The sequence below is a fragment of the Lactuca serriola genome, chromosome 3 (genome assembly GCF_051521515.1).
Source record: "Lactuca serriola cultivar US96UC23 chromosome 3, Lser_US96UC23_V15, whole genome shotgun sequence".
Classification (NCBI taxonomy): domain Eukaryota; kingdom Viridiplantae; phylum Streptophyta; class Magnoliopsida; order Asterales; family Asteraceae; genus Lactuca; species Lactuca serriola.
Window position 1 is genome coordinate 5,082,093 of NC_136410.1, and position 14,506 is coordinate 5,096,598.

Consider the following 14,506-nt stretch of genomic DNA (forward strand, 5'->3'; position numbering starts at 1 on the left):
GTTGTAAGATGTGAAATTGGCATGCTTATTTTATAGGATTGTTAATTGATTTAATTATTTTACCATAATTATCTATAGTTAAAATTCTTATTATACGTTTATAAAATGGTTGGTCTAGAATTGGTCACACATTTACACAATATTTGTTTGTTTATGTTAGTTTTACTATTAACGTGAAAATATAAATAAAAACAAACAAGTTTACTTTTTTTAACTCATATACGTTAACGTGAAAACTTATTAGTTTGCATTTGTGTTTATGTTCGATTATCTAGTTCGGTCAAACTCAAACGAATGAAGACGGTCAAGTCAGTTTGTGTTTATTCTTTGTTTACAACTTCTAAAAACATTATAATAATATTTATAGACAAAAAAATCATATTCATGTGTAGTATACAAAATTTTATATTAAAAAATAAAAAAAAAAATTAACTTCTAATGCATTTTTATATCCAGTCCCATGATGAAAGCTTTTTGTGATTGACATCTAACAGTACAAAGGAAGCGCAATTAATGAGTTATATCCACCATTAGCTTTAAACTATTCAAGAAACATTAAAAATCTAAACATGGAATATATACATAAATAAAAACCGATTATCTTAACACTATTATAATAAAAGACGATTCACGTTGTGAAAAATTCCTCGTCAGTAGTATTTTTGATGTAAATATAATATAATAATATGAAAAGTTGTTGACTTCAAATAATAATAATAAAAACAAACAAATGTTTTCTGTGGTACCCAGATCTCTCTCAATTCCTTTGTACATCAACTTTTACCACTGGAACCGGGCTGCCGGTCGCCTGTATCTTTCATATGTTAATGGTGGGACCGGTGTACTACATTAGTCTCTCCATGTCTCAATGCATATATGTGTAGATAATTGTAGGTTGGTGGTTGTACTATTGTTGGTTAATTAGTGTGTTTGAGGGGTTATAGTTTTTATTGCTATTTGTTCGTTTATCTGGTGGAGGTTGGTGGCGGTGCAACCAGTCTGTAATGGGAAGACAGCCATGTTGTGACAAATTAGGAGTGAAGAAAGGGCCGTGGACGGCTGAGGAAGATAAGAAACTTATCAAATTTATCCTCACCAACGGTCCATGTTGCTGGCGAGCCCTCCCTAAGCTGGCTGGTCTCCGCCGTTGTGGCAAGAGCTGTCGCCTCCGTTGGACCAACTACCTCCGGCCTGACTTGAAGCGTGGTCTACTCACTGAATCTGAGGAGCAAATTGTTATCGACCTCCATGCTCGTCTCGGCAATCGGTATGTCTTTTGCTCTTTTCCTTTAAAGATCCAAGAAATTAGTTAACCTCACCCTGGTTGAAAAGTTTCGCTTGAAGTTCTCAAAAACAGTTTCATAATCAAACACAAAAGATCATTATCGATTTGGTAATGAATGCACATCACGATATCTTCAAGAAGACCCTTCCGACTATAATTAAAGAAGAAAGTGAACATTTTATGTTTGAGAAAACGTAAAGAAAAATCATTATATTAGGCAGCACACAAAAATAAACACCTCTATCTCTTTCCAAAAAAATAATAATAATAACACCTCTATTCACATGATCGTATATGATGAGGCTTTCTCCGTTTTATGTAAAACAATTAACAAAAGTTGTTGAATTTTTTTTAAAGATAACTCTCATGTATAATGTTTTATTTTATTGACCGTTTAACCTACTATCAATAAAAAATATATAATCCGAGTTGATTTGCATATAAGCATATTGAAACACATGTTTTTGATAATAATCACCATAAAAATATCGACAATACTGATTTTGATATATACTAATACATTGAATTTTTCATTATTATAAAGCATTTTTTGATATTTAATGAGCAGTATAATTCATTTCTTTCGTGATGCATGTGGAAATAACAAATTCCAATAATTAAGCTGGTCAAAGATCGCATCAAATTTACCGGGCCGAACAGATAATGAGATAAAAAATCACTGGAACACTCATATCAAGAAGAAACTTCTGAAAAAGGGAATTGACCCGGTCACCCATGAACCTCTTCAGAAAGAAACTCAGACAAGTGAAACATCGTCTGCATCATCATCTTCTCCTAGCGAAGACTCTTCAAGATATCAAAACAACCATTCACTGTTTTTCGAAGGAATTTCAAAGGAGGACTCAACTGTTTCACTAACTGAAAATAATTTAAATGTAAACGACAAGCCTAGACCTTCAATTTTTCAAAGTCTTTGTGATGATGAGAAGTTGGTAAGTTACTTCTTAGACGACAATGAGCCTCCTCTACTTGATCATATATCGGATTGGCAGTTACCAAACAATGAGAAAAAGTCCAAGAACGATACAAGCGAGTTCACGTCATGGGATGACTGTGCTACATGGCTAATGGATTGTAAAGATTTTGGGTTGGATTTTCTCAATGAAGCTGAGATGAGCTTGATGGACAACAAAAGGACATGAATTACTACGTTTTACAGATCTTATTAGTCTAGCTATTATATGTTCATAAAACAAAAGTTTGCTTTACTAAAGAATGTAGGGCTACTTGCAAACGAAAATGTAAAGGTGGGAACAAACCTAAAGTATCAAAACATAGAGGGGTCTTTGTGAATATAGAAACCTCATGTATATATAATTTATATATGTATATTTATGATAAAAGAATATGTAAGACCATCTTTGTTATATTTATTCGAACTTTGGTGCTTTCCATTTTGTTTTTTATTTGGAGCACTATATCCAAAGACAAATAATTAAGAGAGCGGCACGATATGTTTGGTCGGCCTAGCGGTTTTGAGGTCAATGCATGAAAATCAGGCTCCTCACGTTATTGAGTGCGTCTTAAGTAAATAATATTTCACTTCTCGAATGCACTAAAGGATAGCACAAGAAATCATAGTCGAATCCTCACGGGCACAATCTAATGGTCAATATTTTTTTACGTAAGACACATACTAGTAAAAAAGAGATAAATATAAAAAATGGAAGTTTTAAATATCAATTAAAACTCAAAATTGTAGTTTGAATAAACTAAATAAAATTCAATAATAAAAAACAAGTTCAGTTCTGTTGTGATTTTTCTAATCATGCAATCAACACAAAGTTAGTTATTTAAAATGTGATCTATTTAATGTGGTACTGAAAACCACTAACAAACTCTACTAACTTCTCTTTTACCTAGTCAATTAACAAATACAAACTCTCCGGTTAACCCTAACTTTTTACAAACAACCTTTAATTAAATTCAGAAAAGCAACATTACAATCTATGTAAAATTCCAAACAATATTCAATACTTCTCACTAACTTGGAGGCGTAAAAATATGAAAATTTAGTTTATATCATAATTAAATCCCAACACATAACCAATCTGATACTTCTTACTTATTACCCGTTTATCAAAATAATTACAGATTTCAACAACTATCTAACTAGAATGATTAAACTCTAATTAGGTGATCAAACTAAAAAAAAATCAAAATCAAACATTCATTAAGCATAAAACTGAAAAATCTAGATAGAATTACAAATCGAAAACCAGATATAATGATTGATTACATGAAAATTAGTAATCTGTACAGAACTGAAATCTAGGGTTTAGCCAAACATGACTAAAATCCGATCTAAACTAATGAAAAAGAGACATTAAACTACTAAATCTTAATAAACTGAACGATTGAGATGATCCATAACGTTTAGATCTTCAAAAATTGATGAAAAAGTGCAGAAAACCGTCTTTGGAAGCCGTTTTCATCTTCTGCGAATGTCTAGGGTTTAAACTAATCAGATAGGAGCTATTTATATACGAGCCAACAACAAAAAAACACGAAAAAGTGAAAAACACAATCATGTTTTTAAAAAATACAATCGTTTTGATAGTTTTTAGTCCGGAATTCTCCGTTTAATGAAGTACAATGTTGTTTTGGGCATATTTGAAAAAAAAACTACCGTGTTTTATGGAGAAACACGCTCGTGTAAACTCTACTAAGTCCCGAAACTTGATTTTTGGCTTGAAAATTTTGCGAAGATGAAGCACGATCACATGGAGAAAAACATGATCGTGTTTTCTCAAAAACACGCGTTTCGAATGCGAACTCTTCAGTTTCAAAAAATCTAACCCAGCTTACCCCCCCCCCCCCCTCCTAAGGTATTTTAGCTCCATTAACTCCAAATACACATCCAACGCTGCTTCCAAATCCCCGCCCCACTTGAAATATCTAAAAACAACATAAAAACATGATCACTATGAGATTCTGATGAAAGACATGAGTTGAAAAGTATTTTTACTAATGCACATGAGAAAAACATAAAATATGATCGAAAATGTTAATATAAACTACTATAAAAGATGCATAGCATCTAACAACTCAATAATGTTTTCCTTTAACTGATTTGTTCATTGCAACAAAAATTTTGTCAATTGGGTAAGTGGTTGCAAAAAACATATATCGACTAATTTGCTACAATTTTTATTTGTTGCTAGCTCCTTGCCAATGGCTATTAAAAATTCAGTTGTTAAAAACTACGAAAAATTGACTTTGATTCATTTATTTGAAAAAAGATAGGAAATTACATAGATATTATCTTTTCGAAGGATATTTAGATCAGTGAAATTCCATTTTGTTAACAGTTCGATAGATTGTTCTCCTTCGAAATGGATAACACTCTTAAGATTCATTCTCAGTTCATCAATGATATATAGATTTGTTTTTGGCACAGGTAACCAAGGGGGAGTTAAGGCGGCCCAATTAGAGGAGCTCCGGGTTTTGTTGGAGATTTTCTAGTTGATTGATCAACTGGATAGAGAAACATTGATGTGGTTCTTTTAATGGTTGTTAAAAAGGCTATTAGATGGAACAAGTTGGTTCCAATTAAATTTGAAATATTTGCATGCATATTTTTCTTTCATCGTTTATCTTCTACAATGCACATTGATAAAAGAGGTATTAACGACGACTCTTTATTTTATCCGATCTACGATTCCCATGTAAAGTCTAAAGACTATTTGTTTGTCATGTGCCTTATATCTTTGTTTATTTTTGGTCTCGTTGGAAGATGGTCTAATATAAACATTTCTCAAATCAATACGTCAAGGGATATTTGTAACACCGTAAATTCAAAACAATTTTTCGCATTTTATAAAAGCATAATTCATTTAATATTCATAAAAACATCATTGTTTGAAACTCAATCCATGCAATATAAAAATCCCAAGATCTCATAATATAAAAATCCTGTGTGTGTGTTCTGATCAAGTCGGCGCCTTCCCACGGTCATCACTAGTACCTGAAACAATAACACCAAACACTGTAAGCACAAAGCTTAGCGAGTTCCCCAAAATACCACACATAGCACATATTAGCCACTCGAGGCTATAACTCTGTGGGTCCGTGGACCCTACTCTATGAACCCTCTGGTTCTAACTCTGTGAACCTTCCGGTTCCAACTCTATAAGCATGCACAACATAAATCACATAGAAATAATGCAGTACAACACATAACATACAGATAGCATACAAGTACTCTGTCACATAACTCTGATTACCTACTCAAGGTAAAGTATAGTGAGAAGACTCACCTCGCGTATCTCGATAACTCGCAAATCCCTGAAATCACTCGTGCTCGATCCCCCGAGCTATAATCCTCCAATAATACAATATATCTCTAATTAACACTTTCACAACTAAGGTTGACTAACCCTATCAAGTCAACACTGGTCAACTCTAGTCAATGGTCAACGGTCAACTTTGACCGGACTCGGTGAGTGCACCAGAGCGACTCGGCGAGTCTATACGTGTTCACTGACTCCCTCGGATCCTCTCTTGACACGTCGAGTACTTCCTTAACTCGACGAGTTCCACCTAACATGAATCGCGAGGCCACCACGACTCAACTCGCCGAGTCTCAAGAACAACTCGGCGAGTTCCTGCTTGACTCAGCCCCCCCCCCCCCTTTTGACTCTCCCTAACTCACTGGGTCATCCCCCAACCCGGCGAGTCTACTCGCTGAACAATTTACGTGAAACCCAAATCCTACTCGCCGAGTCTCAAGAACAACTTGGCGAGTTCATTCCATGCACAAACTCAATTGGCCTCCAGATGTCAGATCTGTTTCCCCAAACCATAGATCTGGCCTTCCCAAGCATGAATGTCACGTAAAGTTCGAAACTTGATGCTTGTATAACCACAACAAGGCATCAAAAGGAGATTTGGTCCCAAAAATGACAACCTAAGTCCAATAGCTCCATACTAACCCAAAAAGCTCCAAGGGTTAAGGTCTCTGGACCTCTTTGAACCCAGATCCAAGGCACAAACTCGAAGAGGGACCATTTGCTTCTCATAATCATTCTCTAAAGGGGTTAGAAAACCCTAACTCTAAAGATCAACCCTAAAACTGAAGGAGATTCGAACTATTACCTCAAAATGAAGCCTCTGGACTCTGGATCTGCTTGAATCTCACCTCCTCCTTGCTCTTGTCACCCTCTTCTTGCTAAACAAAGGATACAAAGATCCAAAAGGGACTTCTTCTCTCTCAAAGCGATTTAGTTCTCTTAGGGTTCTCTGAAGGGACTGGTAGCCGCAATGGGAGGCTATATGTCACACCCCCAAACCTGAACGGCTGAAACTTTCGGGGGCGGATGACTTCATGTGGTAATGTAACAAATGAATACATAGTAAAGAAAGCAATACAACCATCATATATATAATTGAAAGTTTACATTTGTCAAAGTTACATGTTCAAAACCAATTACAATATGATGTCAAAATATGAGATTAAACTGGCGCCGCAGCATCCCTTCATCAAAAGCATAATGATACCTGAAATTACTGATTCCCTGGGACATACAAGTAATTTTGAAAGAGTAGATCAACATTTAAGCTGGTGAGTTTCATAAGTATTTAAATGATAATGTTTGTATGAAATGAAATGTTTTGACCTTGTTTGTTTGTGTTTAGAAAATCCTATATTTTCTACTAGTATAAAAGTAGTCTTCACTCAAGACCAAAGTTTGTTTCAGAAATGTTTGTAAGTGTATAAATAACCAATATGTTTGAAAACCTCGTAAATCAATGTATTTTTAATACCTCATGTGAGTTTTATAACCATACTATTGACTCGGAATGCCTATACACAACGTTCTTCAGGCGTTGGAATGTTATGACATTTGTCACCCCAAATGGTGGATTGTAGCTAACAGTCATGGCGCGGGTTGTTGAGCCCGTATAGATCTATACACAAACACCATGCTCCCCCTCCAAGGGATTCTGGTATATAATACAGGACTTGAAATGTGTACTCGAACGTACGTGAAGTTAATATCTCACAAAACCGTGGTATAAAAACAGATTTACGTGTTAAAATGTTCGTTTGTTCTTGTATATGAAAGTGATTTCTTGAAAATCGTGTTTCTAGTATGTAAAAGTTAGCAATATCCTCGTAAAACTATACCTATTATAGTTTTCTAAAAGTGTGCCTCGTTTGTTTTAGAATATCTAGAAAAGGAATCACTTGTTATGAAAGCATAGATTTTTTTGTAAAGCCTAAGATAGACACATAAACATTAAATCTAGGAAAATGTTCGGTTTATACATGCATTACAACAATTTATAGGTTTTAAAGATAGAATACTATTGTAATATGTTTTGTACACGGGAGTTCCCTATAAAGTTTATAAATCACATATGATTCTACTTAATAAAAGTGTATAATAATCTTTATATATAACACCCGATAGTAGTTGTGTGTTTTACTTGTATTCCCCCCCCCCCCCTTAGAAAGCATATAAAAGCATTTAGAATATTTAAAAAGGATTAATTAAGGGGTATGAACTCACTTGAAAGTTTGAAGATAGCGAGATGGAAAACCGGGCAGAGTTTCGTCTCGGGAAACGGATTTTTCTCGGGAATCTCGGGAGTAAAATCGACCTTCGGGACTTGAGCAAAATGATCAGGGCTTCGGGGTAGTGCGGGCACGGAAAACGAGGCAAAACACAAGAAAAGTGAGAGAGAATGAGCAATTTTTCCGAGAACCCTCGCATCTCTATTTATAGGAGGCTGGAACCGCCTCAGTACGCGGGGTGTACGCGTACGTCATGCATGACCGAGTCCTCGACTGCCTCGGACTTCGGATGGGACAGGCTAGGCTTCGCATAGACCGGGACGTGGGCGATTCGAGGCCTTGGCCTTGAGTACGCGGGGCGTACGCAGGGCGTACTTCGGCCCTATCTGCTGACTCCTTCGGATAATACCAAGAGTTTATAAATAAATTTATATATAATTTATTTAATAAACTTCTAAAATTCATATCTTCTTCATACGAATTCCGTTTTCGATGGTCTTTATATCCACACGTAGGTGAGACTACGCTCTACAACTTTTGTTTAGACTCCGTCGGTAAATTCCGAAATTATTTTTATTATTTATTTATTAAAATGACATGATTAAGGAAATTCTTCTAAAATTCATAACTTCTTTATCTGACGTTGGTTTTTGCCAGACTTTTTACCGCTGAAATACCATTGCCGAGACCTTCGATTCTCGCTTAGGTCATTCCGGCCAAAAGTCGTTCAATCTTCGATTCGAGTTTTTAGTTGTCTGTTGCTAAGATGAACTTGGAAAAATCTTAACTTTAGTATACGAAGTCGTATTTGGGCATCCTTGTTACGTACTATCCCGGTTTAATGATATTAAACATAGTAGGAATTTAAATAGATACTTTTTGGGCATTTTATTATCAAAGTTAATTTTATTAACTCCCAGGTGGTTACAATACTTGACTTTTTAGGTCATTACAAAGAGTTGAAATATCAGGTTGTCACACTATAAGTGCCCTTAAATAGGCTCCAAACCCGGGGAATTAGGGTTTCATTAAACAGCGTGGACTCGCCGAATCCACTCTTTGGACTCGCCGAGTCCAGACGCGAACCCGTTTCTGCTCTGAGTTTCTCTAAAAATCTTTTACTTCTTTTAGAAAAGCTGGTTCTCTTTTGAAAATACTTTCCAAATCCTCAGTTTGAGTTCAAATACTCCCGAAGGTGTACCCGAATCCCTCAAACCAAGGCACCGATACCAACTTGTAACACCGTAAATTCAAAACAATTTTTCGCATTTTATAAAAGCATAATTCATTTAATATTCATAAAAACATCATTGTTTGAAACTCAATCCATGCAATATAAAAATCCCAAGATCTCATAATATAAAAATCATGTGTGTGTGTTCTGATCAAGTCGGCGCCTTCCCACGGTCATCACTAGTACCTGAAACAATAACACCAAACACTGTAAGCACAAAGCTTAGCGAGTTCCCCAAAATACCACACATAGCACATATTAGCCACTCGAGGCTATAACTCTGTGGGTCCGTGGACCCTACTCTATGAACCCTCTGGTTCTAACTCGGTGAACCTTCCGGTTCCAACTCTATAAGCATGCACAACATAAATCACATAGAAATAATGCAGTACAACACATAACATACAGATAGCATACAAGTACTCTGTCACATAACTCTGATTACCTACTCAAGGTAAAGTATAGTGAGAAGACTCACCTCGCGTATCTCGATAACTCGCAAATCCCTGAAATCACTCGTGCTCGATCCCCCGAGCTATAATCCTCCTATAATACAATATATCTCAAATTAACACTTTCACAACTAAGGTTGACTAAACCTATCAAGTCAACACTGGTCAACTCTGGTCAATGGTCAACTTTGACCGGACTCGGCGAGTGCATCAGAGCGACTCGGCGAGTCCATACGTGTTCACTGACTCCCTCGGATCCTCTCTTGACACGTCGAGTACTTCCTTAACTCGACGAGTTCCACCTAGCATGAATCGCGGGGCCACCACGACTCAACTCGCCGAGTCTCAAGAACAACTCGGCGAGTTCCTGCTTGACTCAGCCCCCCCCCCTTTGACTCTCCCTGACTCAATGGGTCATCCCCCAACCTGGCGAGTCTACTCGCTGAACAATTTACGTGAAACCCAAATCCTACTCTCCGTGTCTCAAGAACAACTCGGCGAGTTCATGCCATGCACAAACTCAATTGGCCTCCTGAGGTCAGATCTGTTTCCCCAAACCATAGATCTGGCCTTCCCAAGCATGAATGTCATGTAAAGTTCAAAACTTGATGCTTGTATAACCACAACAAGGCATCAAAAGGAGATTTGGTCCCAAAAATGACAACCTAAGTCCAATAACTCCATACTAACCCAAAAAGCTCCAAGGGTTAAGGTCTCTGGACCTCTTTGAGCCCAGATCCAAGGCACAAACTCGAAGAGGGACCATTTGCTTCTCATAATCACTCTCCAAAGGGGTTAGAAAACCCTAACTCTAAATATCAACCCTAAAACTGAAGGAGATTCGAACTATTACCTCAAAATGAAGCCTCTGGACTCTGGATCTACTTGAATCTTACCTCCTCCTTGCTCTTGTCACCCTCTTCTTGCTAAACAAAGGATACAAAGATCCAAAAGTGACTTCTTCTCTCTCAAAGCGATTTAGCTCTCTTAGGGTTCTCTCAAGGGACTGGTAGCCGCAATGGGAGGCTATAAGTGCCCTTAAATAGGCTCCAAACCCGGGGAATTAGGGTTTCATTAAACAGCGTGGACTCGCCGAGTCCACTCTTTGGACTCGCCGAGTCCAGACGCGAACCCGCGTCCAAAACCGCGATCCTACTCGGCGAGTTTGGGCTCCAACTCGCCGAGTCTCCTCACAAATTACCAAAAATACAAGAATAAGTAATACCTGGGAATCCGGGGTGTTACAATTCTCCCCCACTAGAACTAGACTTCGCCCTCGAAGTCTGGCTCTGCAAATAACTCCAGATGCTGCTCACGCATCTCACGCTCCGGCTCCTAAGTCATCTCGGACCCCTTCCAATGCTACCACTGAACCAAAACCAAGGGTACCTCCTTGTTCCTCAAAACCTTGATTTTCCGATCTCTGATTGCCACCGGTCTCTCAGCATAATTCAGGCACGCATCCACCTAAATATCCTCTAATGGTACAACTGCCGACTCATCAGCTATACACTTCTGCAATTGCGACACGTGGAAAGTGTCGTGAATCTGCCCCAACTCTGCTGGCAACTCCAAACGATAGGCTACCCTGCCTACCCTCGCGACCATCCAGAATGGACCAATCTATCGGGGCCCCAACTTGCCCCTCTTCCTAAATCGTATCACTCCTTTCCAAGGAGAGACTTTCAGGAGCACAAAGTCGCCGATCTGAAACTCAAGCTCGGACCGGCGTCTGTCCGCATAACTCTTCTAACGACTCTGAGCGGTCAACAACCTCTGTCTGACCTGCTGGATCTGCTCTGTCGTCTGAAGCACGATCTTAGTACTGCACATAACACGCTGTCTGACCTCTCCCCAGCAAATGGGGGTCCGACACCTCCTCCCATACAACAGCTCAAAGGGTGGCATACCAATGCTCGAATGATGGCTGTTGATGTAGGAAAACTCTGCCAAGGGCAAATACGTATCCCAACTCCCCCCAAAATCCAACACATATGCCCGGAGCATGTCCTCGAGCGTCTGAATCGTCCGCTCACTCTGTCCGTCTGTCTGGGGGTGATATGCGGTACTAAAATGCAGCCTAGTACCCAACTCCTCGTGGAACTTCTTCCAGAATCTGGAAGTAAAACGTACATCCCGATCTGAAACAATCGAGATCGGCACCCCATGCCGAGATACTACTTCCCTCACGTACATCTCTGCTAACTTCTCTGCGGAGGAGCTCTCACTGATAGCAAAGAAGTGGGCACTCTTTGTCAATCTGTCCATAATCACCCAAATTGCATCGACTCCCCTAGCAGTCCTTGGAAATTTGGTGATAAAATCCATGGTAATCTGTTCCCACTTCCATTCAGGAACCTCCAACGGCTGCAACTTACCATGCGCTCTCTGGTGCTTGGCCTTAACCCTACGGCAGGTTAAGCACCTCTCAACAAACCATGCAACATCCCTCTTCATACAGGGCCACCAATACTCCCTCCTCGGGTCCAAATACATCTTAGTGGCCCTAGGATGGATTGAGAATTTCAATTGATGAGCCTCTTCCATCAAAATGGTACGCGTCCCTCCCTCAAACGGTACCCATATACGTCCCTGAAATGTCATAAGTCCCCGACCATCGGTAACGAACTCCGATAACAACCCAACAACTTGCTCTCTCTTCTGGTTCTCCGATCTCACTGCCTCAGCCTGTGCTTCACGAATGGTGTCCAACACCGGAGCCATCACGGTCAATCGCAAACATACATCTCGCAACGGGGCGCTCTCCGCCCTGCGACTCAGGGCGTCGGTTACCACATTAGCCTTGTCCAGATGGTACAGGATCTCACAATCATAATCCTTAACCACATCCAACCATCTCCTCTGCCGCATATTTAGGTTGGGCTGATCCATCAAATACTTCAAGCTCTTATGGTCTGTGTATATCGTACACCGAACCCCATACAGATAGTGACGCCAAATTTTGAGGGCGAACACCACTGCCCCCAACTCTAGATCATGGGTGGGATACCTCGTCTCATGTGGCTTCAGCTGCCTCGATGCGTATGCTATCACATGCCCTCTCTGCATCAGCACCGCTCCCAACCCCAAGATCAACGCATCACAGTATACCACAAAGTCCTCCATCCCCTCTGGGAGGGCTAACACCGGAGCTTCGCATAACCTTTGTCGAAGTGTCTCAAAGGAGGCCTGCTGCTCGGGGCCCCATGAAAAAGCGACACCCTTCCGGGTCAATCTGGTGAGTGGCACTGCAATCTTAGAGAAATCCTTGATAAATCTCCGATAATAACCTGCCAACCCTAAGAAACTCCTGATCTCGGAAGGTGACCTCGGCACCTCCCAACTCATCACCGCCTCAACTTTGGCCGGGTCGACCAATATCCCTTTCTGGTTAACGAGATGCCCTAGGAACTGGACCTCTCGCAACCAGAAATCACACTTGGAGAATTTGGCATAAAGCCTCTCCGATCTCAGAACTCCGAGGATCTCCCTCAAAAACTCCTCATGCTGCTCTCTAGATCTCGAATATACCAAAATGTCGTTGATGAATACAATCACCGACCGATCCAACATCGGCCTGCACACTCGGTTCATGAGATCCATGAACACTGCCGAGGCATTGGTGAGCCCGAAAGGCATCACCACAAACTCGTAATGCCCATAACGCGTCCTGAACCCTGTCATCTGGATGTCCTCATCTCACACCCTTACCTGATGATATCCAGACCTCAAATCGATCTTGGAGAACCAAGATGCTCCCTATAACTGATCGAACAAATCGTCGATCCTCGGCAACGGGTAACAGTTCTTGACCGTTAGCTTGTTCAACTCCCGGTAATCAATGCACATCCGGTGTGAACCGTCCTTCTTCTTGAAAAAAAGGATAGGCGCTCCCCACGACGAGCTGCTCGGCCGAATAAATCCCTTTCCCAGTAGCTCCTGAAGCTGCGAGGATAACTCTTGCATCTCTGGAGGTGCAAGGCGATAAGGCACCTTGGCAATAGGCGCGGCCCCCGGAACCAAATCGATGCTGAACTCCACTTGCCTCACGGGAGGCACACCCGGCAACTCCTCTGGAAATACATCCGGAAACTCACGCACTATCGGAACCTCCTCAATTGATCTCAACCTCTCTGAATCAACCCGCGAATCCATCACATACGCCACAAAACCCTTACAGCCTTGCTGCAGACACTGCCTCACCCTAGCGGCCGAACAAAACGTTGACCCAGAACGTGTACCCTCGCCGTACACCATAAGAACTCCCCCACTAGGGTCTCGTATGGTCACCAGCTGCCATTCGCAGTTGATAACTGCACCGAATCTGCTCAACCAGTCCATGCCCACAATGACACAGACATCACCCATCGCAATAGGAACCAAATCAATTGGAAACTCAACACCAAAAATCTCGAATACACACCCACGGATCACCTCTGTGGCATATATCACCCTCTCGTCAACTATGGAAACTCTCAGAGGCCGACTCAACGCCTCACGACTAGCACTGATATGCTGACTAAAAGCCAAGGATACGAAAGACCGACTCGCACCCGAGTCAAATAACACCAAGGCAGGTACAGAATTCACAAGAAAAGTACCTACGCATAACATAATATAATCATAATATCTCAACATCAAAATAAATACACGAAAGAATACATACCAGCCACGACATCGGGCGCTGCGCGGACCTCCTCCGCGGTCAACTGAAAGGCTCTCCCTCGTGCCCTCGGCGTCTCGGCCTTCACTGGCCGACTCTCGGTAGCTCTGATGGCGGCAGGGACAGATCCCTGAGGTGCTCCCTTAGCTGATCCCCGCAACTGCGGACACTCTGCCTTCTGGTGTCCGGTCTGGTTGTAGTGAAAACACACTGCAAACCCCTTGGGGCAGTCCTTGGCCATATGCCCCTCCTTACTACACTTGTAGCAAGATCCAACTCTACAAACTCCATCATGACCCTTGCGGCACTTTCCACAAGTGTGGCGCTTCTG

The 14,506-nt window shown here is 40.6% G+C and overlaps 1 protein-coding gene across 1 annotated transcript; it reads left to right on the forward strand.

Moving 5' to 3' along the window:
* Positions 1-898: 898 nt before the first annotated feature.
* LOC145091350 (MYB-like transcription factor ODO1) lies at positions 899-2,685 on the forward strand. The gene is made up of 2 exons (XM_079029046.1): positions 899-1,267; positions 1,908-2,685. The coding sequence occupies exons 1-2, from the start codon at positions 1,005-1,007 to the stop codon at positions 2,446-2,448; spliced, it is 804 nt and encodes a 267-aa protein (XP_078885172.1). The 5' UTR covers positions 899-1,004; the 3' UTR covers positions 2,449-2,685.
* The last annotated feature ends 11,821 nt before the right edge of the window (positions 2,686-14,506 follow it).